Source organism: Gallinula chloropus, assembly GCF_964237585.1.
Source record: "Gallinula chloropus genome assembly, chromosome: 3".
NCBI classification, from domain to species: domain Eukaryota; kingdom Metazoa; phylum Chordata; class Aves; order Gruiformes; family Rallidae; genus Gallinula; species Gallinula chloropus.
The window spans coordinates 72740362-72768285 of NC_140087.1; the positions used below are offsets into that span (position 1 = coordinate 72740362).

General features: G+C 48.4%; 1 protein-coding gene across 1 annotated transcript; it reads right to left on the reverse strand.

Annotated features, from left to right (window-relative positions):
• Nucleotides 1-613: 613 nt before the first annotated feature.
• CAPN2 (calpain 2) lies at nucleotides 614-27924 on the reverse strand (the record flags this gene model as incomplete). Its single annotated transcript, XM_084261826.1, has 20 exons — nucleotides 614-779; nucleotides 1460-1518; nucleotides 1955-2071; nucleotides 3056-3134; nucleotides 3728-3796; nucleotides 4859-4923; nucleotides 6405-6462; nucleotides 6985-7050; nucleotides 7858-7894; nucleotides 9858-10069; nucleotides 12738-12919; nucleotides 13214-13374; nucleotides 13577-13651; nucleotides 14306-14391; nucleotides 15362-15445; nucleotides 17268-17436; nucleotides 18057-18190; nucleotides 18574-18692; nucleotides 26666-26735; nucleotides 27688-27924. The coding sequence occupies 20 exons, from the start codon at nucleotides 27922-27924 to the stop codon at nucleotides 756-758; spliced, it is 2103 nt and encodes a 700-aa protein (XP_084117952.1). The 3' UTR covers nucleotides 614-755.

Sequence of the window (27924 nt, forward strand, 5' to 3'; positions counted from 1 at the left end):
GCATGCTCTTCCTGAAGACAGAAGTGCAGTGTATGTGCTGCAGTGATCTATCTCAAAGAAAGCATGCTAAGTTGCAGAAGGAATAAGAGTCTTGCAAACTTAATATCTGTTTTTATTTAAATACTTTTCTCTCTTATTTCAAAGAAAGATAAATAAGATAGGAAATAAAGATTCCACCTGAGAGCATGGACTTTCTCTGGGAAGAGTTGGGTTGCTAACAGCCGCCTGCTACAGTCTCATCAATGGAGATGAAGAGACTTGCCTTCAGTGTGGTCAAATGTGTCACACATTCTCCAATTCTTACTGTTTAGCCAGAATGCTGGGGCTTACCAGAAATCATTACCTAAACAAACACCTGTATTCAGAAATAAGCAATACCAGCCCTTGCATTGTATTCCTTCAGATACACAGGAAGGAGTGGAGCTGTTACTTGAAAAGCACTTAAACCAGACTGTCAAGCTATAATGAGCTTTCCTCTAGAATTCATATAAAGCGCCCCAAAAACAAGGCTGTTAGCAAAGCTGTATATTAAAAAGTTGCACAGAAGATTTAGACTAAATTAGACTTTTTGTACATAGGATATGTAGTAGTACATACAAACTGTTAGGCCATAAGAAAGAATTACAAATTCTACTGTTGAAGTAGAACACTTTCCTCCTTGGAGCTGGGTGCATGTGGCAAGGCACATTCATGTTAGGATATTACTTATGGTTGCTTGATATCTTCTTGAGGTCTCTTCAGCTGAAGGCAATGGCTCAAATGACAGTGAAGCACAGCCACTGTAAGGAGAAAAAGGCCCACAGTTAAGTTTAGCAAAAATGCCTGTAGCAGGCATGCTTGTTCCCAGTTCCAGCATGGAGAATGTCTGGTGTTACAGAAGCAATTTTAGGACATTTCCCTGAAGATATAAATATCATTAAATCAGGTTGGGGATCATTTGTTCATTCCTTGCTTAGGTCTTGAAGTAACTTATGTTCAGGTAATAAGCATGTTAAACGTGTGGGAGGGTAGCTTTCCCCAACCTTGGTGCAGACATGCTGGGGGGGGGGGGTGGTGGCTTCCCCCAACCTTGCTCCTCTCTGCAGGGTGCAGGTTCTGCAGAAAGCAGCAGCCACAGTGACTAAGAGGAGTTACTGCTGCCCCTCTGCTTTACACTGCAAAGGCAGGGGGGAGAAGCCTGGTGGGGGGGGAGAAGCCTCCATGCTTCCCAGCCCAAGTGACTGTTAGTGGTGAATGGCATCAGGCACCTGGCCTGGCTCTCAGGAACACAGTGTGATGTAGGCATGTTTTAAGGGTGCTGATAAATACAGGAGCTGGGTCACTCCAGCCTACATGTGACACAGGCAGCCAGCCATAATCAGTCAGAATGGAGCAGGACAGGCTTTGGTGTGAACTCCCCCCCACCATAACAAGAAAACAACCCAAACAGAACAAGTGCTGTAGAGCTAAATGAACTTACATTAACGAGATTCAATTCTACTGTTCCTGTTTTCTCTGTATCCAGTTTTCTAAACATTTCTGTGGTAGGAGAGAGAGGTGATAGACAAGGAATTTAGGCCCAGTGGCTTAAAATGGATGCCAACATTCTCCACCCCGAAGCAGAACATGCTGCTCCAAAGCCCTTGTGTGCTTGTGTGGAAGAAGACAACTGAACACTTTTAATGGATCAGTCTGTAACCTTAACACCACTTGTCAAACTCTAGGTGTTTGGATTTTGATTTTTCTTTTTAAAAATCAACACTTAATTGTTTTCTCAGAAGACTCTGGCTCCACTTCAGCAGTCTGGTCTAGGAACCAGACTGAGATATAGGAGGCACATGCAAACAGGGTTGTTGGATTTACAGCTTAGCCTTAAAGTTGCCTTGGTTCCAGTACAAAGTTTTCTGAATAACTTATCCTGGACTTGAAAAACACAAAGGAATAGAGTCTGTCTGGATATTAAGCCTGTACTCACTGAACAAGGTTTCCAGCCGAATCAAACACCGGACAAAGTTATCAAAGTCAATGACGAGCGCTTCATCAGCAAAACGAGCCACAATGATTTGGTGTAGCTGGCAGGTCAGTTTGAACCCTAAAAATATAATACCAAGGATTTAAGAGAGGAAAAAAAAATATGCAAAAAGCTCCAACCAATAATAAAAGACCCCCCACCCCACCAGAAAGTCAGGTAGCTACATTGTAGTTACGTTCTCAACTTTTGCTAACTCCCAACTACCCCTTCTGTACTCAGAGTGACTTAAAGTTGGGACTATGGCACCTCTGTTGTTCCTGCTGCATGTGTTCTCGTGCTCCCATTTCCCAGGGCAAAAGGCCAATTGCACCAGACCATCATCCTTCCCTAGGTGACAGGGCACCTGCCAGACTCAGACCCCAGACACCAGAGATGAGGCAGTGCCTTTCTGGGGGCAATGGGTCTCTATTTCCAAAGAGCATCTAAACTCTGGGATGAAAAGAAATGCTGCCTCGTTTTATGTGGTGACAGGAGGGGAATCTCCAGAGGGGCCAAACACCGGTATTAAGGTGGCCCCAGAAGATCATTAAGGGAACATATGACTCTGTGATATATCCCTCACTCACTGTCATATCTCAGATTTGCTTTTCAGTGGTTGCAGTAGCAAGATGACACCTCTGTTAACACTCTTGTGAGCAGTACCCCTTGGGTCAAGCTGCTTTCCTTCACCAGGTCATGGCATCCCAATTCTGCAGGCTAATGCCAACCCCACATGTATAGCCAAAGGGACTCAGCAGAAGCTGACAGCACCCTGTTATGAGACCAGACTGTTACAGTCATTTGTGCTTCCCCAAAAGCTGGTCACTACAGAAAATAACTTCAAGCCTGTCACTCCTCTGAGTTGCTTCTGGTTGCTTACAGGGCAAGGCACTGCTACACAAAGATGAGAGCTCGGCCTGAACCTCTGGATTAAATGGAGGCCTTTCATCAGGCTCAGGAACACTGGATTTTTCAGTTTACAAGTGATTTACAGGAGACTAGTGAGCATCTATTAACCCAGCTGGAAACGGATATGATCTTAAAAAGACAAGACAATATAAATACCTGCCATTTGTAGCGCTCTCCTCATCTCGTATGAATTCATGGTACCAGACCGATCCGTATCAATTTCCCTGTAAATTTTCTGGAGAGGACAAACCCAAAAGTCAGAACTTGTGGATAATTCAGAGGGTGTTTTGGCTTCAGGCAGAAGCCAAACATTTTGAAACGCAACCTGCACACTGCTCAGGAGCATTTGTAACACCAGTCTGCAGGAATAGGTACTAATTCCACAGTTTGCCTAAAAGTGGCTTTAGAACGTCAAGTCTTTCTAACACAGCAGCCAGAGTGGATAAAGACCCAGGAGAATTCCCTGAACTCCCATGCCAAAAGGCACTATTGCTACCAAAGCCCGCGGCAAGACTGACACCAAACACGTGCTGTTCAGTGGAAAGGCTAAACACACTTGGGTGCAAGCTAAACCAAACCAGAAATCCCTCTGGGAATGAGACAGGGGGAGAGGCAACCTCTCCTTCAGCCAAGCACCCAAAGGACCAGCAGCCACACCGCTGGACTCCAAGGGACAAGCCCGGGGAACCAAAGGCGTAAATGCAGCATCAGTCGGAGCAAGAGTCCCTGCTTTGGGGTGTGTGACTGTACACCTTGTGTGAGGCAACTCAGGCCACAGCCACCTCTACAGTTTGACTGCACGTTCCAAGGAAAAAAGTGGTGCCTCACCTGGTATTTCTGAATCTTTGTCCAGAGGGTGTGGAACTCCTTCAGTCCCAGTTTACCACTCCCATCATTCTTCTTTGAGTTAAGTCAATCTCTTTGGATGGGAGGAAAAGAGGTTTCCCCTTTCTGGGTTGGGATTACTTACTTAATACTTTAAAAATAGAAATTGCAGTTAAGAAAAGGCTGCAAGTCCTCTCTGAAGGACTCATCCCCTTGGAGACACAACTGTTGCCTAAGTCAATAAGGTGATCAATTAATTTAAACCATGAATCAGGTCACAAGCTCTTTCTGCTCCTTTGTTGGCTCCCTCTGTTTTCCAGACATGTATGAAACAGCCCTGATGACGACATTGTATTCTGCATTGTTGGTTCAACACCTGCAGTTACAGGAGCATGGGGATGTAAGTCTGGACTATAAACAGGAAAAGCCACAACCAAGCCTGCTATTTGGACAACTTCAGTTCTTGCCCAAAGAGCTAACAAAAGAACCTGGCCACCACACTGCTCCCAAAGGAGTCCCCACAGACTGCCATATTTTACACTAAATTATAGCAGAACATCAGTCTGATTTTGCAATTCAACTCCCACTGCACAGAGAAGCTAAACACAACTATTCTTAGACATGGATCCTTCATCCTACGCCTTTGCCTTTATTCTTAGAAGCACTGAAAAGGCAGCGTACTCCCCAGATCCTGCATTTGTTTCCTGCACTGTCAGTCTGCTAAGTGCCAGTGACTTTATGATGCCCCTAACAACTTCAGCCAGGTAACAAAGCAGTGAAATGCAGTGTTCAAACACTGCAGCCAAGGCTATCCACACCTTGCTGAGAGCCAAGTGCCTCTTCCCAGCACAAACATCCCTTTGTCCCCAGCTCAACCAAACATGCAACAGCTGGGGAGACTTCAAAGCAGATCATCCTGTCTGAAAACCAATTTTCCCCACTGCCTGGGAGAACACACATGCCACGGTCAGCAGCATGAGCAAGGGCTACTATTTTTATTCAGGGGAACCAACTTCTCCACCTCTGGGGTCATCAGTACATCAGTATGGACCTGCCACTGCCAAGTCAGCAGCTCGCCTACTTCTGCACAGGCAGAAGAACATTGTCTAGGAGCAGAACAGCCACGAAGGATACATCTAACAGGTCAACCATTATTTTGCATGTCTCGATACTGAAGCCATCAGATTTAATATCTTGTCCTGTAAAGAAAGGAGCAGAAGACAAGACTGTGATTGCATGCTGTACCACATCACCCTCCTAAATAGCCCATGAGCTCCGTAACCAGCATATAAACCTCAGCCCTTATTTGCTTCTCTGTCACCAGTGGCTTCCTTTGCACCTGGAAAGACACTTTTTCATGTTGTTGGGGTTGGGGTTTTTTCTGGGTAACGTGTTTAGTGCTCCATGTTGTTCGTGACCTATACCTGCTAGTTGCTTGATGACCATCTGCTGCCTACTTCCAAATCCTCTCTGGGAACAGGCGTCCAGCTGCGCTGCTGTCACCGCCTTGGTGAGGTGAGTGCAGCACACAGCAGTGGATGCTGCCTCCTGCTCTGGCATGGGAATGCCACGGGAAGCCCTTGGGACGTGGCAAGTATCTAGTGCAATACAGACTGCAGAGGGTGTGGTGGCTACAGAGCTCTAGCGAGGACACCTGCGTACTGACAGCCCTCAAGTGCTGCATGGGGAAGCCCTTGCCCTGTGTCACTTAGGTGCCGCCTCTGCGGGAAGCTACAACTTCTGCCAACTGCTTTGCAGAGCAGGGAGCAGCACTCCTTTAGAGCTGTGGTCAGAGGGGTCAGGACTTGCCAGCTTGGGGTGGGAGGACACACATAAGGTGGTTCTTGTTTGGCACGAGCAGGGCACAGCTCTGCAACAGGCAAACGGGTGCTACCAGCCAGCACGCTCCATTTCCTGGCGAAGAGGCTTAGGGTCAAAGCTAGCTGTCAAGTTTCCCCAAGCAAACAGCCCAGTGAGTCTGGTGTGTAGCCGTGCCACAGAAGCAAGAGATGGAGATAAAGCTTTCCTGCACTTGTTGTCTGCCTGCGAAGATATGAGTATGTTGATAATGTGCACTTCTGACCCATGGAGGTCAGTGGCAGGTGGCTTCGTGCAAGGGAAGAGCAGCACATCAAGCCTGGTAACCATCAATACACCGCTGCTAACTGACTGGAGCACGGACATACAACACAGTCCCAGCTAAGATTGCACTCTGGAAATTAGAGACACTTCCTTCTTGAGCTCTGTTTAATGAGAAAGAAAATAATGCAAAACCAAAGTCTGAACCACTTCACAGAAAAAAAAAAGTATCCCAGGGTTTCAAACCATGGGTTGGGCAACTGGCTGAAGGTCCAATACTAAAGTAGCACAAATACCTTCTCTAGATTATGAAGCATTAATCAATTCTGTCCATTTTCTTGAGAGCCAATTCCCAGCAAGCCATGCTGGGATAAAAGGCATCCATGCCACCCTACCAGAGCACACATCCTGTGGAACACACCTTCAGTATAGGCAGATCCTCAGCGTTTCCACAGACTGCTGAAGGAGTATGGATAGCACGTAGCCATGTGGAGAGCCAGGCTGCAGGTCTGACCCTGCCCAGGCCAGTGCTGTGCTCTGAGCTCTCATGACTAAACCCGCTGGTCGGCAGCTGAAGATGCAGCTGGGAGAAGGTACTTACGTTTGGCCATGACTTTATTCAAGATGCTGCGCAGTTCAAAGGCAGAGATCTCTGCATCCTGCAGAAAGGAGGAAAGCAAGTTCTTGGCTGTGAGCTGCAGATGCCATCTCACACGCAGCCTCTGACTCCTTTGGGAGAGTCGGACGGGTTTGAACATTCCCGGCCTCCCAAGTTTCCCCTGGGTGCAAGCATAAGCTCTCCCCACCACCCATTCCCAGTAGCTCCCCCAGCTGTGGGGTCTGCCAAGCCTTTGGGCAGGTGATGGCAGCCTGGGGAGAAGGCATAGCCCAGCCCTAGTCATGTCCCAGAGAGACCCATGTGCTCTGCCTGAGGGACAGAACTAGGGACCAGCAGAGGTAAAAGCCACGCCTGCAGTTCAAAGACAGCAGAGATTGTTTGCCAGGAGCCCTCACAAATCTGCTGTGTAAGCAGGCAGGCAGCTACACAGAGTTTTGCTTGCACAGTCATGCATACACTGGGGATCTGACTCAGCACAGGAATTAAACCCTGTCCTGGGGGAGGCATCCCTCTTACCCACTCACCCATCTTGCCAGCAAGATGGTAACAGAAAATCACTCACACTTCCTGCTAGCTGTCCAAAAAGCTTTTTAAAGCTGGGTTCAATGTCGTCTTCACTGATCTCAATCTATAAGAGAGAAACAAAGAACATGGCAAAGAGGAACTTCTCTGCCTGAGAAGGGCTTAATGGATCCCCTTGCCCCCAGTAAAACACATTTTTAATGGCAAAGCTGAAGGTACAAAGTGCTTTTACTTTGATTTTAATCGGGTTTATTTTCAGGGGTGCTTCAAAGTGCTGGCATTGAAACCACTGCAAGAGTTAAGAACTTCTGCAATGGCTTCTACTAAAAAAATATTCAAAAGAATTACTTATTTTGTTTTAAAAAATCACTACTAAATTCACAACTTCACTGTTCCTGCTGCTAGTACTGTTAGACTAGCTGCCTTCACTGGAAAAAAGCAAGCAGAATGCAGTTCTCATCCTGTAAAAATAAACCAAACCCACACAGAGTGGTAGATCCATTAACAGGCAAAACATTCCCTGCTCCAGCAAGACTAAACATATGGTGAACCTCTTCTTACTCATGGAAAGGATGTGTTCGTGCAAACACAATCCTATGGCTAAAGGGCTGCACCTCCCACATTCCTGGAGAGCAAACGGAATTTCCTCTGGCTCCAGTTACTGCTGCAGAGAATTCCTGATGTCCTCTACTTGGGGAGCCCAAGCTCACTGCTCAGGATGAGGGCCAACATGTGTTTCCATTATTGTTTGTGATGTTTCCATTCGCTGGACATTCAACTGTGGGTACTGAAAGATCTGTTTCCCAAGTGGGGTGCCATCTCTTGGCACTGCCTACAGGAAAACTGCACAGGGAACAGGCACCCCCACTTAATTATGACAAAATTATCTCAATGTAAAAGACTTAAGATATACCTCTTCGAAATTGGCCTCAATTTCATCATCTATGACCCTGGAAAAAGAAATAAATCAGTATTAAAAACAAAACAAGTAACTTTTCTGATTCGCTTGCTTCATTTTTCAGTTAAAGGGGGATTCTTTAAATTATGGAAATAACAATTCAGGTTCTAAACTCAGGTAACTGGATTAAATCAACCACAGACACTGCATACCACCACTAAAAGCTGTTATTTTGTCAACTATGGCAACAAGACTTACAGAATATGTTACAAACTGCACAACATCCTGCAGAGTCACAGACAGGGTTCTGGGTCAGCCATAACCCTTTGGGTCACTTAGTGCCACTGCCCAGGCCTCAGGCCAGGACCAGACTCTTGGGTGCAAATCAAACTTCTATCTAGCATTCTTTTTTTTTTTTTTTTACACTTTTAAACAGTGAAAGCCAAAGCCTTAAACATTCTGGTGTGCCAGCGTGGGATGAGAAGCGTTTCACACTGTCCCCTCCCTGCTGCTGTGGGAGCACCAGGGCTCATAAGCACTGCTAAGGGTCCACCAGAAGCTGAACACAACCAACACCACAGTTTTCTCACTGCTACAGAAACACAACAAAAGATTACAGACGAGTAGAAAGATTCTTGCTTGCTTTGAATTAAGGGGCTCAAGACAAAGATCCCATACCTCTTCTCCAGGCCACAGCCCAGCTGCTCTGTAAGATGTGACACAATTTTCCTCACAGCTTCACAACTAATGGTGTGGTTTAAGCCAGTTCAAATATAGCCCATTTTAGTGTCATCAAAGGTGTAATTTGGTTGAGCAACTTTCTCAATTTTTTTTTCCCAGCCTGATCTCTACGGTGTGAGATCAATTGTTGCGATCCACATGTTCCCAAAGAGCACATGTGGTTCTATCTCCCGGGGGGGGAGCCCAGCCTGTTGCTCACTGGGGTATTCCTTTCTCTCCAGACCAACCTGCGCTGGTGACCCAGCTGCCTACAGCCCAACAACTGCAGAGTTGGAGCAGATCCTCCCGAAGGCTCCACTAAGGCATATGGAAAATCAGAATGAGGTGACTGGTGGTAACTGACATGGCTTCACCAAGGGAAAATCATAGAATCATAGAATGTTCTGGGTTGCAAGGGACCCCAGAGATCATAGAGTTCCAACCCCCTGCCACAGGCAGGGCCACCAACCTCCAGGCCTGAATTTACACAAGGTTGCCCAGGGCCCCATCCAACCTGGCCCTGAACACCTCCAGGGACGGGGCATCCACCACCTCTCTCTGTGCCCCTCAAACTTCACCTCTCTTTGTGCCTGAAAAACTTGGTGGCCTTTTACGATAGTTACATCAGTGGATAAAGATCAGCTGGTGTCATCTATCCACAGGGAATCTGGGGAGGGACTTTTGACAAGGGCATGTAACAACAGGACGAGAGGTAATGGCTGTGAACTTGAAGAGGGTAGATTTAGACTACATATGCAGAAGAAATTTTTCCCTGTGAGGGTGGTGAGGCCCTGGCACAGGCTGCCCAAGGAAGCGGTGGCTGCCCCCTCCCTGGCAGGGTTCAAGGACAGGATGGAGGCGGCCTTGAACAATCTGGTCTAGTGGGAGATGCCCTTGCCTACAGCAGTGGGGGTGGAACAAGATGATCTCTAAGCTCCCTTCCAACCCAAACCATTCTGTGATCCTATGATTCCATAATTAAACAACGCCTGACTGCCAAGGTAGGGCTGGTAAAAACAACCACCTATTATATCATACTGTAGGTTAATCACTCCATCATTCCTTCCTGCTAAGTTCACTCACACTTTTCTCAGTAATACGTGGGAAAACTGGGGACAAACAAGAACTGCTGTGACCCCATCCCCGCAGGACACTTGTGCATCCCCATTCCTGCTCCCTGTGGGAAACTGATCTACCCCAGCCCCGGGCTGGCTCCATCCTTCCACGCCTCCAAGAGGGGCCAGAGGTGGCCTGTGTGCCTGTATGGCTCTCACAGGGTTACAAAAGCCACCTACGTGGAGTTGGCGTTTTTTTCAGAGAAGACTCGGAGGCAGAAATCCCCGTTCCTGTTGGGCTCGAAGGTGGAGGGCACGACGATGTACTCTCCTGCAGGCAGCTTGAACCGGTTCAGCACTTCTCGCAGGTTGATGAAGGTGTTTGATTTCTCCCTTGCTTTGTTGGTCAGGAAGAAGTTTTTGCTCAGATGAATGTTTGTCTGGCCAGAAAACTTAGGAAAAGCAAGGAGAGAAAGTAACAGAAATCCAACGGTTTGCATGTATTTGCATCTTAAAATAAAAATATAATAGAGGTGACACTTACATATGAAAAAAGAGACATCTGTTCAATGGAACAGAAAGAGGGAGAGGGAGAGGGAGAGGGGAGAAGGGGGTGGGTGCATGCAACCACAGTCTCCCGAGCTGCGGCTGGACATGTATTTTCCAGTTCATCTTAAATCATTCAGGTCACATTTATGTTTTACAAATGATGATGGATGGGTGGGTGAAAAGATTTGGTAAATTCTTCTACCAACTGCTTTTCTCAAAAGCAAGGTGCCTTACATGGATGTCCCTCTTGTCCCCAAAGCTAGAGCCATCAAGGGACTGCAGCTCTGCTCTACCTCTGAGGTTAGGCTGGCTCAGGGCAGAGAGCCTGCTCACAGAGGGCTCCCAGATGAAAACAAACATTATGCACTGTAAAAGCCTGTCTGGCATGTAACACCTCCCAGAATAAACCCTTCCGTGCAGGGTCTTGCAGGTGGGCTACCTCAGCACCCGAAGCCAAGGCTGGGAACGTGCAGGTTGGGAACATGCCAATGCTGGGAACGGGCAGGGGTCAGAAATCTCATCCTCCTCATTCTCCTGCATTTTTAAGAATGTAAAACCTGCCAGACCTGCTGCCATGGTGGCAGATGAAATACCACCTTTGGGAGTGTGGGGGGGAAGCCACGGGACTGTAGCTACAGACTCTACTTTATGGAAATCACGTTTCTGCACATCTAGGGTGAGAGCTGAGTGCCTGACGGTGTCAGGTCGGTAAGGAGCATCATTAACTGGCAGCAGAGTTTCCTCCCCGGCCAAACCACAAACCACCTTCACATGGCAGCAGCTGGTTTGAGCTCAGGAACCGTGAGGTGCCCTGACCGCTTTGCACACACCCCCACAGGTACAGCAGGCCAGGCAGTGAGGGTACACAGGTGTTTTGCTGAACCTCACTCCTTCCTCTGAGGGGCAACAGCTCGGAGGCATCTGCAGCCCTGCCTCCTAAGGCACAGGCATCCCACTGAGTCACCACCCCAGGGCACTCTGATAGCTGCCAGTAGGTAGAAACAGAGAGAAACCAGTAAAATGGTGCTTAGGGAAACAAAAACAAACACCTCCTGGAATACTGCTTGCATGTCAAACGAACTCTGTGCAAACCTGGGAAAAGCAGCTGACCTCTGTGGGAGCAGGTGTGGGTCTCAGCTGGGAGAAGACCCATGGAAGAGCAGCTTCAGTGAGTTTCTGCAGTACAGAGAGCCCTTATCCCAACCCAAGACACTCTGAAAATGCAACATGGACCCAAGGTCGCTCCCAGAAAAAATGGCCTGTGACTTCAGACACTGTACAGTCAGTGTTGTCCTGCAGTGATGGAGGATCCTCTGAACTGTTTCTTCCCACAAGCCACTCAGCCCTGACTCCACACCTTGACCACCAACACATGCTACATACCTCAGGGGGCACCTGCAAGGAGAAAAGGAGAGAGTGACTTGCCTGTTGAATGTCAGTTCCAAGGCTTTTCACAGCTGCTTAGCTGGTATATCCATGATCTTAAAAAAAGCTGGGCTTCAGGGGGAAGATGAACTCTGAGTCCACATCACCCAATGCTATCTGCTGGTTCAGCTCCCAACTCCATCCTGGAGGCCAGGGAGGCTCAGCTGGGACACTGTGGGAACACCCTGGCACAGACAGCTAGGCTGGCCATGGCTTCCTGCTGACCCTGCAGCCCACTGTGAGATTTTGCTGTAGACTCAGCTTCTCTACTATTTCTTCCCACCTTTTCACCTCCACCATCAGAAGAGGAGGCAGGAACTGAGCAAGACAATAATGCAATTTTCTGTTTCTTTACAGGTTCAGGGGATGCAGCTTTGCTCTAAACCTTATTTGCCTACAGGGACCAGATTCTTTCACAAGCCCTTCCAAACCTGGGATATTAGGAAAGCAGGGAATTGCACTTACTGCCTATGGTTACAGAGCAACCTGCAGGCAAGACCCGTGTTCCTCTTTCACTGCCAGCTGAGCACAGCTGCTCTGCAGCTCTGTGCAAAATGTCCTGCTTCAAGAGTTACTGTAGGCACATTGTTCAGCAGAAGAGGTTTTACAGGTATTTTGGCTGGTTCTGCTGCTGAGTTCCCACTCCCCAAGCCAGTGCAGGTGTCCCAGCAAGGACTGCGTCCCCACCATGGCTGCTCTCATTCTGATGCTTTTCACCACAGCCTGGTAAGTGAAGGAGAGACTGCTTTTTTACACTTTTAATTATTTTTAAAATAGTTTTTCTGCTCCTCCACTTAGAAGCACAGAATGTTATAGGTGGGAAGGAGCCTCTGAAGGTCATCTAGTCCAAAACTCTACTCAAAGCAAGGCCAGTATCAAAGTTAATGGCATTGCTCAGGACCTTGCCCAGACTAGGTCTGAGTATCTCCAGGAATGCAGATTCCATTGTCTCTCTGGGTACCTGTCCATGTGCTTGACAGCTGCTTTTGTGGAGGATAATTTTCTAAACATCTAAGTGGAACTTTCCTTGCTGCAGTTGGTATCTGACTCATCCTGGCTGAGTTTTGATGGAAAGCCCAGTCTGAGAACTGCACTACCCCACTTACAGGGTGAGTGAGTTTTCCCTTTCCTCCCAGGCACCTGTACTGCCCTACTTGCCTCGTAGATTGCAAAGCCGATGGTGTGCATGTCCTCTCCCATCTTCCTCTGCTTCCGCCGGTGCTTCTGAATCAGGCCAATGAGGAAAGTGCAGCCCCTCTCAGGATCATCAGGATCCTCATCTTCCTCCTCCAGCTTGATTAAATACTGTGGATTCATCCAGAAAGTGTCTGGGAAGTGGATTTATGCAAACTGCTCAGAGGCTTCTTTGAAAGCAACTGTGCTGCTGTATGTATGTCAGATAGAACAGATGCAGCTCTGACTTCCAAAATCAGCTGTGAGAGGAAAACTAATACTAATACTACCTCCCCAGCCCTTACAACCACTACACCCTCATCAGGGAGCCACATTTCCCACACACTTGCACTTTTTGGGCATCAATCCTCCTCCTCCATAGGCTGCCTCAACCAGCTCCCAGAGAAAGTACAAGTAGATGAGTAAAGGATTTTGCCAGTTTCTCTTACTTGGGTAGTTCCTGCAGCCCCCTGCAGTGGATCCTCTCCTCCAGTTCCCATCCAGCTTCATCAGGCTCCACTTCTTGTACCTGTCGCTCGCCAGGGTGTCTGGAGTCAGGTTGCAGATCTCCAGGCGGGAGTAATGCCTCAAGAAGTCGTTGAACGCCATCCTGTGAGAACCAATGCCATTGGACACATCACAGCTTTTCTACACAGCCACCTTGTCTATCCTCCTCTTCTGCTGTGATTTAGCACTAGGATTTGGGGTGAATTTGCTCACTCAGAGTCTATTGGGAGAGGTTACTTTGTGGGGGAAAAAAGCAGAGGAGAAGACATTCTCTTCTGCCTGAATGAAAACCCAGCGGTACTTACCAAAATTCCCCATCTTCATGCCTCCTGGTCAGTCGCTCCCGCACCTCAGGGTCAACACCACTCCAGTTTGGGCAGCTGAAAGACAACCCCACATCAACTACAGGGTACCATAAAGGTTAATCAGCACACTGATTTCTCTTTCTTACAGCTCCACACAATTGAAATATTCCACAGTATCCAGCTGTTAGCAGCCCCAGAGCTCTCAAACCACAGCAGGATTAAAATCCAGGGACCTGGGATATTAGATACCTCATTTCTTAAATATCCAAGGTAAGGGTGAGCAGCAGAGCTTTATTTTCAGGAAGTGCTAAAGCCTTGGCTGAAACAGCTTTATTTAGAAAAAGCAAGACCCAAGACTCCGAGTAAATCTTGCCCAGCCACAGAAACAAGTAGATTCCAATTTTTATTGCTAATGACAGAAATGGATTTTTAAAGCACTTTTAGACAGTAAGTTTTCAGCAGCTCATCACTGAGCTGGGGCCATTAAAGCAGCAGAAACTACGGGGAGGCTTGTCAGAACCACCACCAAAACCACTGCGCCTTACAGGAAGGCAGGTGTTCTGTCTGAAGGGCAGTGACAGTGGTGGGATGCTTCTTTTAAACAGCTCAGAGCAAATGCCACATCCAGATGTGACTTACAGAGGAATCTGAGGTAGGGAGAAGACAGGCGGCAGCAGAAACACGACCATGCCCCTGTAGTAAGAGCCTACGGGCAATGTATTGACTCACTTGTCATTCCACCTTCCGGTCCACTCCACTTCCCCCCAGGGATTTCGGATTCTGACCAGCTTCTGCACCGTCCCTCGGAAATTCACCTGATGGGATGAGAATTGCACAGGGACTTACCCAGGTACTCAGCACGTCACTCCCTCCCGCCTTTCCTATGGGAACTGAAGGACACGACAGAGTGAGACTCTTGGTATGACACAAACACTAGGGTGAATATGCAAAACACACACTCAAGAAAACTGCACAGAGCATAAGGAGAGTCCAGAAATGATGCTCCAGTGCAAAGTTAAACTATCCTTACAAAGCTTCCATGTATCGCCAAAGGAAAACCTGGCTAAATCATCCCTGTTTGTGGATTAAGGTCAAACTCCCTCACTGCTGCTTTTACAGTGACAGAAGAAGCAAATGCACACACATCAACCTGCCTGTCAGCAGTGTCCACCTCAGCACAGTGTCTCAGCAACTCTCTACACTTCCCTCTCAAATTTCAGAGGTATTTGAGACATAATTATTGGTGAAGCGACCCAAAGTCCACCACACACCTGGAAGGATGCCATGACCTGCTTCTTTTGTTTTAACTCACCTTGCCTTCACCAGCCACTCGCTCTTGGATGGGCTCCTTGGGTTCGAACACTATGCCCTGCCAGAAGGTGGGCTGTTAGGTGGGCAGTTAAGGGACAATAATACCTGTTTGGGTTTGTTTTGGGTTTTTTGCTTGGCACATATCTACCAGATCTTGCTATGTGAAGGTAGTGCTACCAGCTGGAGAGAAAGGTGTTGAGGTGCTGTTGCAGTTTTGCAAGGCCCCACTCACTGAGAAACAGCAATGCTTATCGACAAAGAGTTGGGGAATTTTTTGTCAAATCCCCAAGAAGTCAAGTCTACATTTATCCAAACACAAATCAGTATTTCTTCAGCAAAAGGAAATTTTGTGATCTGACAAAATGGATGAGAGTGAAGCGTTTGCTGACTTGAAGATGAATTTGTGGCTGCTCCCCTGGGGACGGTTATACACAAAGCTGGCTGCATTTCACCCCTTTGGGGAAGCACACCTACCTCCTCTGCCCCGGTGACTGAATATGCATGTCCTTTCACCAGCTTCTGGGAAGTGACTGCCTCCGTTTCTGCTGCACTGGTGATCTGGAAGAGCAAAGAAAGTCCATGAGTGTGGCTTCCCGTGAGCCGGGGATCCAACCAAGCAAAGCTTCCCCCTCTAATGGAGCTTCAGTCTTGCTGGGAGGCTGCAGAGGTGGTTCAGCTGCCAAAGCAACAAGGGATCTGCATGACAGAGCAGGGAGAGGGGCCAGTAGCACATGTGGCGGTGCTGAAACACATTCATGGCGCGGGGTGCATGCCAGAAGCCCTGCTCTGCAACAAAGCTCCCTCCTGGCTCCAAAACACTCGGCGTGGTGCATTCCCTTGCATGCATCTCCAAACACTGTACTGAGGGAACACACACACCAAACTCCATGTTCTCGGGTGACAACATAGGGAATGACCGTCCTGAGGAACCACTGGGGATCACACCCAGGTCCAGTTGCCCCAGTGCTTTGCTTCTAGGTCAAAACACAGTCTTCAGCTCCACAACAGCGTGGGACATTCCCCATTGTTTTCCCAGCACCACTGCCTAGGAACACTGCAGGGGAGCAAGAGAAAAGGCTGCACTTTGGCTGCCATTCATACTTTACTTGTGGACATATCACCCTTTCACTTTGTTGTGGTCATCACAATACTTGGGCAGTCAGGTAATAAATAATACTGCAGAGAAAAGTCCCTCCTTGCTAGAAAGTGATGGCTCAACATCTTGTGCTAAAGATGCTGAAACCTCCATGAAATGCACATTTGCCATTGCCTCCTCACTATTTCAGAAAGGGAGTGATTTTAAATCAGCATATCTGAAGCTTAAAAAGAGGGTGGGATCAAGCAGGCAGAATTCCTGCTGCCAATTCGTGCCCTATTACTGCCCTGCCACACACTCTCTGGGTAATCCTTAACCTCTGTATCCCTCTATCTCTGACAGAAGAGCAAAGATTTTACATAATTTTTTGAAGGCTAAACTCAGTAGTAAGAATTTTCTAATATAGAAAGTGTCAGCACTTAGAAACAAAGGAATACATTTACTTCCCCCCACCCATTAAAAGATTTTTATCCACGTGTTGGATTCTTATGTAAATGAGTAAAACAGGACTCAGAAGTTCTGTGAGGCCACACGCTGACATTAACCAAGTGCTTTACCTGCTGTGAAGCTTCCCTCTCCAGTTTAACTCCCCTTTAGACAAAACTAAGATATCATCTCCTTTGGAAGCAGGGTGATTATCACAGTAACCATGCTTAGATTTGTTTCAGTAAGGCTAAAAGTGATGCTGAATGCCTGCAGCCAGGGCCAAAACTCCTCTTTTCCTTCTGATGCAGGTTCAGCTTTTAGTGATGTATTTTCCAATAAGGCCTTTTAAAAGCCTGGCAACAGTCTGAGCCTCCCTGCTCCAAGAACAGAGCCCAGATTTTTTGGGAACCTTTTGGTTCCTTGCTATGGCAAGGATGGAGGTTGCTATCTCTGCATATCTGACCACAGAAGCCATTAGCAGCAGTTTTCTGTCCAAACCCACTCAGCCTGTACCAGCCCGCTGCCAAGGTATGGGTTTTCTTAAGAACCAAGATGTGTGTTGGGACCCCTAATGAGTCCCCTGTACAATTTGCTACCACAAACCTATGAAACAGCAAAATTCTTGGAAAAATCCCACAATGGACGCAACAGGTTTTTAGGTAAGAATTAACAAAGTCTACTTCTCAACCTAAATCTCCACAAAAGCTCATGCCTGTGTCACCCCTCTTGGGTCAGAGGTAGAGCTAAGAGCTGTAGGCAGAGGGGACCAGCATCCTAAGTGCACATCCTGTGGCTGGAGCACAGGTTCATCTGCCAGCAATCCACATGCACAGCAAGAGCCGAGTCCTGCTAACTCACGTCAATGGAGCAGCCGAGGAGAGAGCCTTTCTGGAGAGCCTTCTGAATGATTTTGAAGAGGTTGGGTGGTGCCTTCTGCAGCTCATACCATTCTGCAATCCCACCGGTGAAGTCCTCGAAGCCTTCAGTGGTGGTGCCCCCAGAGAGAGACTCGTATGACCCGTTCAGCCTGCATGAAAGGGGACACCCACACATGCAATGACCAGGCTCCCTACTTTCCTCTTCTCACACATGTAACCATCAGGTTTCCTGCTTTCCTCTCCTCTCAGAGACAGGCGTTCAGTTGTGCCAAATGTCACAGCACTTCTGCTTTCAACAGCACCACAGCTGCTATGAATGTACCCCCCTCCACACCACGCAGCTTTGCTTCTTACACCTCTATACTTGGAAACTCTGGCATAAAATCTTATACAATCATATATACAGGTTGCAGGTTCAGTCACAGCTATGAAAAAATCCTTAATATTATTTGAAGAACAAGAAAATAGTAAAAAAAAAAAAAAAAAGACCAAACAATTTGCCTACTAACTCCACACAGTCTTATAATCCTTCAAACAATTACGGGCCTGGCCAGTACTTTTGGCTACTTGTCTTAAGCACCCATCAGCAAAACTACTAAGGCAGTTTGAGGGATACCTTAGAAGTTTTAAAGGATAACAATTACACTGACATTTTAAATGCCTATTATCCAGACAGTTGAGGATGCTATGGAGGAGAAGCATGAGGACATTTGAGTGGGGTAAAAGCAGTCTCTCCTGCCCTCATAAGGCTGTCCTGGCCTTGACTCACTTGGCATAGGCCTTCTCCAGCAGCGCGCTCCAGAACTCGCTGCCCTCCGCTGAGTGCACAAAGAGCAGCTCCCCGTTCTTGGTGGGCAGCCTGTCGTCCACCACGACGTCCACCCACTCCCCATACTGCCAGAACTGGAAAGAGAGCAGAGACATGTCGTTACCACCCCATGTTGTGCCCTCAGGTCAGCAGGACGATTATCTGTTAACACCGATTTCCTAGAGGAAAAGCACACTGCCAGCTTTGCCCACCCTGTTCAAGGATGTGCATCCTCCCTTGGACGTGCAGGCAGAGGAAGGACCACAGAGACAGCCCCTGCTCCCTGCTCCCTGCTCCTTGGTTAGCGGTCTTCTTCCTTCCACCACCATCACCCTTTTTGGATGGCTCCGTTCCTCTGCCTGGCTCTTTGACATCCCTCAAAACATGCCAGGAAACACTGCACGCGTGGACATGACCAGCCACACTGGTTGCTGGCCGACAGCACTGGGGGCACAGCAAGAGACAGTTTTCCACCTACCTGGAAGTGGAAGATGCCTGCATATTTATCCTGGAAGCTCTGGTCTCTGGGAACGACACGGGACAGTATTTCTTCATTCAGGGTGAGAGAGGCAATAGCAGCCAAGAGCCAACAGTCCCCTGGTAAAGAAAAAAAAAAATTGTTATTAAAACTTTAGTTTTTGTACCACAAAGGGGTTGTGTAGTATAACTAATAACCACCTCAGCTGCCATGAGATGATCCCTCCTGTCGCTTCACCTCTAAGGCGGATCAAATGCACCTACACAAATATATGAAGTTTCCAGGCAAGTGTTGTATTTCCTCAAGACCAGAGTAACAAAAAAAGTAAGAGCAGGCTTTTTATGATCTACCAGCACAGTTATCACCCACGATGGGACTATCTGAAAGAAACCTTCATATTCAGTTGAAAGCCTGCAGGTTAGGAAGCAGCTTGAGGAAAAGGCGAAGAGCAGGCTCTGTGGGAGCACACAGGTACTGAGGGGTGCGGTTTCTCCTCAAAAGGACAGTGTTTTCTCAAGCACAGGCTCTTTTCCTTTCCCTTCTCCATGCTTAATAAACGCCTGTTGCCTTGACACCCAGAGGTCTTCCCTATGGTTCCTATGACTCCCTTTAAGATCTCTTGCCAGACTCCTACCAAACAGGAGCTCCTTTCACCTTACACATCTCTGGAGGCTCTTGCTAGAGGCCTCTTTGTTTAATCTTACATCCCATCTCTGGCTCTAGTCACCAGAGAGTCAGGAAAGGTCTGAAGGCAGGCACTGTTCCCCAGTCCCACACACCTCTTCACCCTGCCTGGGACAGAGCCAACATACACCGAGCCTGCACGCCAGAGCCCCAGTGTCTGGGCTGTCTGGCTAGTATTTTTCCACACCATCTCCTACCAAGCAGAGGGAGGAGAAGACCACAACTATATAAACATTACCTCTATTTTTTGTAATTATTTTCAGAAACCAGTATTAAATCAACACAGAGGTTACCTTGCTGCTCAGACGTGGGTTTTCTGCAGCCCCTTAGCAAGGCGATTCTAAAGACCCAGCTGATACCCACAACCCGACAGAAAACTCCTTGTTACTATTGTTACTATTACCAGATCTGCTGCTGCCCTGCTTTGTGAACACAGGAATGTCAGTATTACTCATCAGATCCTGCACAGGCATCCTGCATAGGTTCAAGAAGCACGAAACAGCTGTGGCTGCTAGCAAGTCAGAGGCCAGCAAAGCAGCACTCTCTACACAGCCAGCAGTCTCCTACAGGAAAAAGGTCAAAAAAGCTCGCAGATGAGAAGCTGGGGTTCAAACAGGTGGTTGGGAAAAAAGTCTCAGGGAGAAGCAGCTCTGGGTCACCCTCAGGCTCAAACCCAGCAGCACTCAGCACAAGGAGGAAGACTGCAACCTGCAGCTCCCTCCAGGCCGCCCATTGCTCTTTGCAGGCTATCCCCAGCCCTTCCTCTGTGAGTCACACTAGTCCCACAGCCCTGTTCACGTCTCAGGGCTGGGAGACGTGGAATTTCAGAGTAATTTCCAAACCTGAAATGCTCTTATCTTATTTGATAACCTGGAGGGGAGGAACTGAACATAAAACTCTTCCCTGGGAGCTGTGTACCCTCTGGCACAGGGGTGCATTGGGAGGCACCGCCAAGCACAGCAACCGTGCCTGCTGGGAAAGAGACTGGAGTCAGAACACGGCAAAAGACATTTTTAGATGGGTTAATCTAGAATTAACAGTAAGATCCTCTTTCCCCCAGCCTCACGAGGGCTTTAGTGATGACCCTTCACAGGAATTCTCCTTACAGTGGATGTTAAAGAGCTTTGCAAACAAACTCTCTGGTCAAAAGGCAACAACAGGACTTCAGCTTCAGTTCAGCTTAGATCTGTGCTCTCCCATACACAGACTGCCAGCAAACAGGGGGTTTTGTGGGTTTTTTTTGATCATAGGAGTCTTCAAACAAACCCAACACGGAAATCACCTGGGAGAGACTGCTCAGACATCCCTTCTGTACTGAGGGTCCCTATTTTTTTTAGTGTCCAAAACAGGTAGTTTCTGAACAAGACCGGGGGTTCTTCAAGTCCAAGGGACAACACCCTGGCACTTTGACTGGGGCTCTCACAGGGTCAGACTGAATTAATACCTTACTACCTCTGAATCAATGTCGTACTGTCTCCACTCCTTCCTCCTTAACTTGTTTTTCTCCCACTGGCCCTCACCACACAGCAAGCCAATTTGTTAACCCAGACAAAAAAGTCTTTTTGTCACAGCTTGTGACAGGCCTCTTCTGGGTCAAGAGAGCCGTGGGCTGCTCTCTATTTGGCAGCAGTAGCATCATTATGTCAAAGACATCGTGGGAGAAGGGGATGGATGTAAATATATGTGTGCACTGGACCAGCACACACTGCAGGAGAGCTGGGCACTCTCCATCAATGCCCCAGCACTGGACTCAGATGGATAACCCTTGGCCTCCCCCTAAGACACTCCTCTTCCAGCACCCAGAAGCTATGGGCTCCTTGGTGTTTTAAAGACCACCAAAATCCTAAAAGAAGGCCAAGAGTGGGGATCTTCATGCTCCCTGCTGTGCTGCTGTCCCTCTGGCAGAACAATCACACCTTGGACAAGTGAGGCTTTTAACTTCCAACCACCAGCAATCTCCAACCACTCCAATCACTGGGAACAGGCACACGACAAGTCACAAATATAGAACCCGATATGTTATGTTAAGCGATCTCATTTCAGCACAGAGGCCAAACAACTGGTAACTCACAGAGAGGTGCCTGTCCAAGCAGCAGAACAGCCCTGGCACACATCCCAGGCTCAGTAAGGCTTTTACAGACAGACATCCACAGCTCGGAAGTGGAGCGAGTCGCTGGCATCTCACACATACACTATCTAGGCTAAAGCCAGTGCAGGGATGCTTATCTAGACTTCTAGGATGCCTTCATGCAGTTAGGCAGATCTAGACTAAATTAGATAACCTCAGAAAGACAGCAACTCAGCCTGCTCAGCACAGCTGCGAGAGTCCTAAGGCTCACCCAGCACAGCTGGATGAAACCACGCAGCTCCTGGCCTCTGTAACAACACTGAAGGCAGAGATGAAGGCACTTTGTGCATGCTCTGTCAGGTGGGTGGAAACACCCTGAGAAATGTCCCATGCCCCTTGTTTGCAGTCAGCTGCAGGGGTGGTGTCCTTCTCAATTGCTCAACCTGCAGCATAAACCAGAGTTCACATTGCACAGCTTTACCCAACCAGGCAAACTCAGCCACCCCAAGAGGCACCCCCGAGCATCTGACATTGGTGAGAGTACCCTCAGCAAAACTGTGCTGATTTAAATCAGCAGCAAGTCTGGCTCAGAGAGCAGCTGTCCCTTCCAAGGGAATATTAGCATGTTTATTCCATAAACCAGGCAGGGGCTGAGCAGGCAGAGAGCAGCGCAGAAAGAGTAAGTGAACAATGTGACACGACCACAGTGGCTCAGGAAGCCTGGGTCATGATGCTGGGCACACAACTCGATTAAGAGCATACACCACTGAACGCTGTCGTACATCTCTGAGTCAGGTTTCCCCTGTGGGTAAGAAGCATTGAAGTTCAAGGAGGAGAAACCCTCCCCCAGAGGATCTCCAAGCCTGTAAGCAGAGCTTACAAAGAATTTACGTTCTAGCTGTCCCATCAAGGCAAAACATTCAGAGAAAGAAACCGCAGAGTGTGATAAAACCTCTCTGTTGAGCTTTATACTGGTTTCTAAGGAGAATTTGCACTCAAGCAAACACAGATCTTTAACCCTGACAACTCTGGGCAGGGTCTTCTTGAGGGTTAAAAGGCAGATGCAGCATATATGGGAGACACACCACCCTTTGGTTTCCACACTTAAAAGTGCTCAACAGTCAGGTCATCTTCTCTCCCTTTTCTGAGCAGTCAGTGCTAAAAGTAGACCCGATAACTCAAAGCCTGGACAAGAACAGATCTTGTGATAACAGCTGAAATTAGCCTGCACTATGTAAGCCTGAGCAGGGTCACTACCAGTCTTAACTGTATGAATGGGTACTTTTGTAAAGCTCTAGAGAATGACCCTCCTTTGACAGAGAAGGGAAGTCCAAGAGGATGCTAGCACCCAGGTTACTTCTATAAAGAATGTGAAAGGAGCGTTAACAAGGCTAGGTTAATCATGGAGAGTTTTTGTAAAAGTGCAATACAAAAGGCAGAACAGAGATACCAGAAAAGGGAACAATATCAAGCTGTGAGTCTGTTTATATCAACATGATGTACTATTTTTCCTATCCTGCTTCCTTTCTACTGCTATCAGTGTGCTACTTCTTATTTCTATACACCCACTCCTGCATTTACCTGATCTCCAGGTAAAGAAACAAGAATGTTATAAACAAGAATGCTACAGAAAAATGCAATTGCAAGGTGAACATAAGTAGCTAGAAGGGCTTAAAATTTGCCATTCCCAAGAGCAAAGATAAGCAAAACATCCCCAGGATGGAGGGATGCAAGTGAAAGGGCAGGTCCTTAGGTCACAGCACGGCTCATGTAAGAGTATGGTGTCAAGGAAAGAAATGTCCATTCAGCCAATCACAGACACGTCATTATTCTAAAACATTTGTAACTAAAGGTTAACACCATCATCAATGGCTGAACATATTTATATTAATAACATGGGACTCTGGGAAGTCTTCTAATTAGAAACAGGAGCCTGTGACCACCCACTTTACAGTGCAGCCTTTGCCAGCATGGGAACACCATGCATGATTTTCTAAATTCATCCTAAACACTTCATTATTTTTCCACACGTTTTTATTTGAGGAGCAGACACCTGTGTCTAAGCAGCAGATGAGAGATACCGCACTGTGTATGCCCCAGTGTTGTGGTACCATGGTGACATCCCCTCTAAAGAAGGCGGTTAAGGGTGAATAAGCTTCCTCTCCACAGTGACTTCGGTTCCTCCCCTCCGCTCTGAGTCACCACATCCCATGTGCGCCCGTTCTGAGCCAAATACGATCCTCAGCCTCAGATCTGATGCTGCAAAATCAACTCCAAGTACTCACTTCTAAAAGTTTCTTCCAAAAAAGCAACAAAACCAGAATAAATAAACCAAGGGGCAGAATCTTGGTGTCTGGAGAACCTTGGTGAGGGGACCACTTTTTCACTGTTGATGACCTTCTCTGCATCACAGTATTGTACAGTCCACATCAAAAGTGATGAAACAAATTTATATGCTGCATCTGGCCCACAGACCCAAAACTCTTGGGCTAAAAGGAACATCTGTATCACTGCTCAGTTACACATCTGCCAAGAAGCTTGCTGCAGCAGCGACAGATGCGCGTGCCTTGGATGCCTCACCCGTCCCTGCAGTACCCCAAGGAGGGCTCCAGCCATTCCAAGCAGCTCACCAGCAGCCATGAAAGTCCATGTGGCTACAGGCCTATTGCTTTGTGATCAAGCCCTCTGGAGAACAAGTAAAACTACAGATGTTTCCTATGGAAAAAAGCAACATAATAAAAAGCACAGATTTCAAAAAGCACCTGACATCTTCCAGGGCAATCTTCTCTGTAACATCCTAAAATGTGATGGGACATCAGTGCCAGCACACAAAGTTCAGGTAAGTGGAAGCTTAAGCAGACGTATTGATACAAATGCTGGTGTCAGATGAGGCAGCAGACAAAAAAAGTACTCAACTAGCATTTGTACAGCCAATCTGCTAGTCTCATTGTGTGAAAAACCTGAGATTGAAAACAGGCTCTTGGTAACTCAAGAGCTATACAGAGAAAATATCAATAGCATCTAATTTTTAATCAGTCTCTACACTGCAATAGCAAAATCCTGCCCAGATTCATAAGACCGCAGAGCGAGTCACGGCAGTACTTAGTCATGGTGAAAACAGTAACACAACCAAGAACACAACCAACCTCCCATTCCAGTATTGTTCCAGGAGATAAAATAACACCAGCTGTGAGTCAGTTCATATCCTTTGGTGATACCATACAACCTCATGAGAACATCTGATACCCAAAGACCATTAAGGCAACAAATGCTCTCAACAATTCAAAACAATATTTAGCATTAGCAACAGCAACTCCACCATTTGAAAATGAAGTAACAAACCAGTGCCTTTGCTGCCACATCAGGAAGCCTGCAGAAGGCAACTAAGTGCCTTCAGAAACCTGAACCTCTACAGAATTTCTAATTTCAAGTCGAACAGCTCCTTAGCTGTAGTTTCACAATGCAGAGGACAGATGTCTGGCACGTGTGGTAAGCACTGGGACTTGCTTTATGCCAAAGTAGTCACGGTGGGATACATACTGGGAAGGAAAGTGGTGACATGCCAAAGACTTTACTGATTACACAATGGAGCCTAATCCCTGCCACAGATTACACTGGGGCATGAGGAGAGCTAAAGTGACAATCTAAGTATTTTTTACTGTCAGGGCTTTTTACATAAATTGTATCTAGTTCTTAAAAAGCACTAACCTGAATAACTTCTGAAAGAAAGCATAGCACAAAATACGTGAAATAAGCTTCCCTAACCATTCTGGTTTTGGACACAGAATCACAGAATCTCTTGAGTTGGAAGGGACCCATAAGGATCATTGAGTCCAACTCCTGGCTCCACACAGGGCCAGACAGGACAGAGCTTGTGACCAAGGACATCATACAGATGCTTAGTGAGCTCAGTCACACTGGATGCTGTGACCACTTCCCTGGGGAGCCTGTTCCAGTGCCCAACCACCCTCTCAGCAAAGAACCTCTTCCTGATATCCAACCTAAACCTCCCCTGTCGCAGCTTCATGCCGTTCCCTCAGGTTCTGTCACTGGTCACCAAAGAGAGGAGATGGGCACCTGTCCCTTCGCTCCCCCTCATCAGGAAGCCACAGACCATGATGTCTCCCCTCAGCCTCCTCTTCTCCAGCCTCTGATTGCAGAATGCCATCCTCTATTTTATCACCAGCTGTGTGGACGCACTTCAGCTGGACTTCAGGGCCCCACCCCTAACTCTGACTTGCTGCCTCTTGGCTTGTTTCTAGCTAGCCTGGTTTTACCTCCTTCCCCCATCAGATCTGGTTTGAAGCCCCCTCCACAAGCCCAGCCAACTCCTGGGCTAGGACCCTTGTCCCCCTTTGGGACTGGCAGATCCCATCTGCTGCCATCAATCCCGGTGCTGAATAAACCATCCCATGATCAAAACCCCCAAAATTCCACTGGTGGCACTGGCCTCTTAGCCCCAAGTTGATCAGGTGTGTCTTTCTGTTCCTCTCAGTGTTTTCCCAGCTTCTTAAGGGATGGAGGAAAACACCACCTGTGCTTCTGGACCTCTAACTAATTGTCCTAACGCCCTAAAATCCCTTTTGATAGCCCTCAGGCTTCTCTCTGCCACTTCATCCCTGCCAAGCTGGAATGCCAAAAGTAGGTAGCAGTCAGAGTGCCAAACCAGTTTAGGGAGCTGACTAGTGATGTCCCTGACCTGGGCACCAGGGAGGCAGCAGACTTCCCAGTGGGTAGGGTCCGGGCAACACATCAGCCCCTCTGTTCTCTTCAGAAGGGAGTCACCTATGACCATCACCCTTCTTTTGTTTTTTTGCTGGGGCAATCTTGAGGTGCAGGGATGACCAACTCACCCTGGGCAATCCCTGGGGTGTGCCGTCATCCACATCCTCATTTTCTTGTCCCTCTAATTCAGAACTTGAAACCTGCTGTGCAAGGGCACCAGAGAGGGCAAAGACAGCTCTCTGCCATGGGGAAAGAAATGCCCCACTATGCACACAACTGCTTTCCTAAGCACACAGCTAAAGGCAGAAATTAGTGAGGCTGCTTTCAGACACACGGATGTGGACATGAAGGGAACTGGCAGCGATTCAAAAACCCATCAGGAAACCAATCTGTGTCACCCCTTAGTGCACACAGCAAGGCTGTGCTCAGTGGCCAAACACGTGCTGTCCCTGCCTGCAGCTGCCGAGGAAAGGCAAGAGCAAGATGATTTGATATGGAGATGGATGGTAGGATGCACAGAAGATGTATTTACAGAGGGAGTTACAGACTAGCATTAAGTGCAGTGTCCTAGGGCAGCACCTGCATTGAAGACTCAGCTTTCTGCCTCCACCTTACCTAAGGCCCCCTGGCAGATGTCCGTGCGAGTGGCTCCACCGGCTATGAACTGGGGACTGGAACACAGCTCCTGGGAAGGAAACAAGCCTTGCATCACATATATCCACAGGTAAGGAAGGGAACAAGGCTTGCAGCGAATTTAAGCAACTGACCACAGCAGATGAAGGCCACAGAGACAGAGCAGGTCAAGAACGAGCACAGGCACCAGACACACTGAGCACGGTGAGGAAGGGAACCGGTGACCAAAGCTTGTGGGCAGCCATCTCACTCCACAGTGTGTGCCAGGCAGTCCGATGCGTTTTTCACATACATGCACACACTGCTCTGCTGTTACCTCCCTGCCACTGACTGCGTCAGGGCTCCCCGAAACGCCCAGGCGCCCCACAGTCCATCAGACCCGACGGCTCCCATGGCCAGGCAGGGATGCTTCGGTAGCCAGAGGCACAGGCTAAGTGAGGACTCAAGGAAACCTCTGCAGTGTGGCCAGCTCACTTCTCTGCCAAGGGAAAGAATTATCCAAAGCCACAGCCCCGAGCGCTCCCCAAGGGAAGTGGTTTATCTGCACCAGGAGTTTAGGCCGGAGAGGTGAGCGGCTTTTCAGGTGGTTGTTTCCCATATGGAGCATGTCACCCTGCCAACCTGGACCCCAGGTGAAGCGACAACCCCGGTGCTCCGAGCTGCTGCTGCCTCGCAAAACACCCACACCGGGATTTTACAGACCCCTGGGTGCTGCCGGGGGAGGCCGCGGGTCTTGGGTCTCAGCCCGGGGGAAGCTGCAGGTCTCGGGTCTCGGCCCGGGGGCCGCCTACAGCAGCCGCGCCTCGACCCACACGGCTCCGGGTGGGCTGAGAGGGCGAAGGGAGAGCTCCAATAGCAGGCGCACAACCCCGCTGAAGTAAATCAAACCCACCCGGGGGAAAGGAGGAAGAGAGAGCGAGAAGCCGGGTGAAAAGGCACCGCGATGCCGCGGGAGGCTGCCACCGCCACCGGGACCCAGACCACCGCCACCGCCGCCACCCTACCGTGGGTCTGCGCCAGACAACGCCCTGCGTCTTGTGCGAGTTGGGCCCCAGCTCTTGATAGCCGAGGGCGGTGGGGCTGGCGGGGAAGGAAGGGTCCTGGAAGAGCCGCCCCTCCTGCAGGCACTCCTGCCGCAGCGCCCCAAAATCCTGCCCGAGATAGGGGACGGCGTGGCCGTGCCGCCCCGCGCCCGCCGCCACCGCCCGCTCCTTCGCCAGCGCCACCGCCACCCCCGCCAT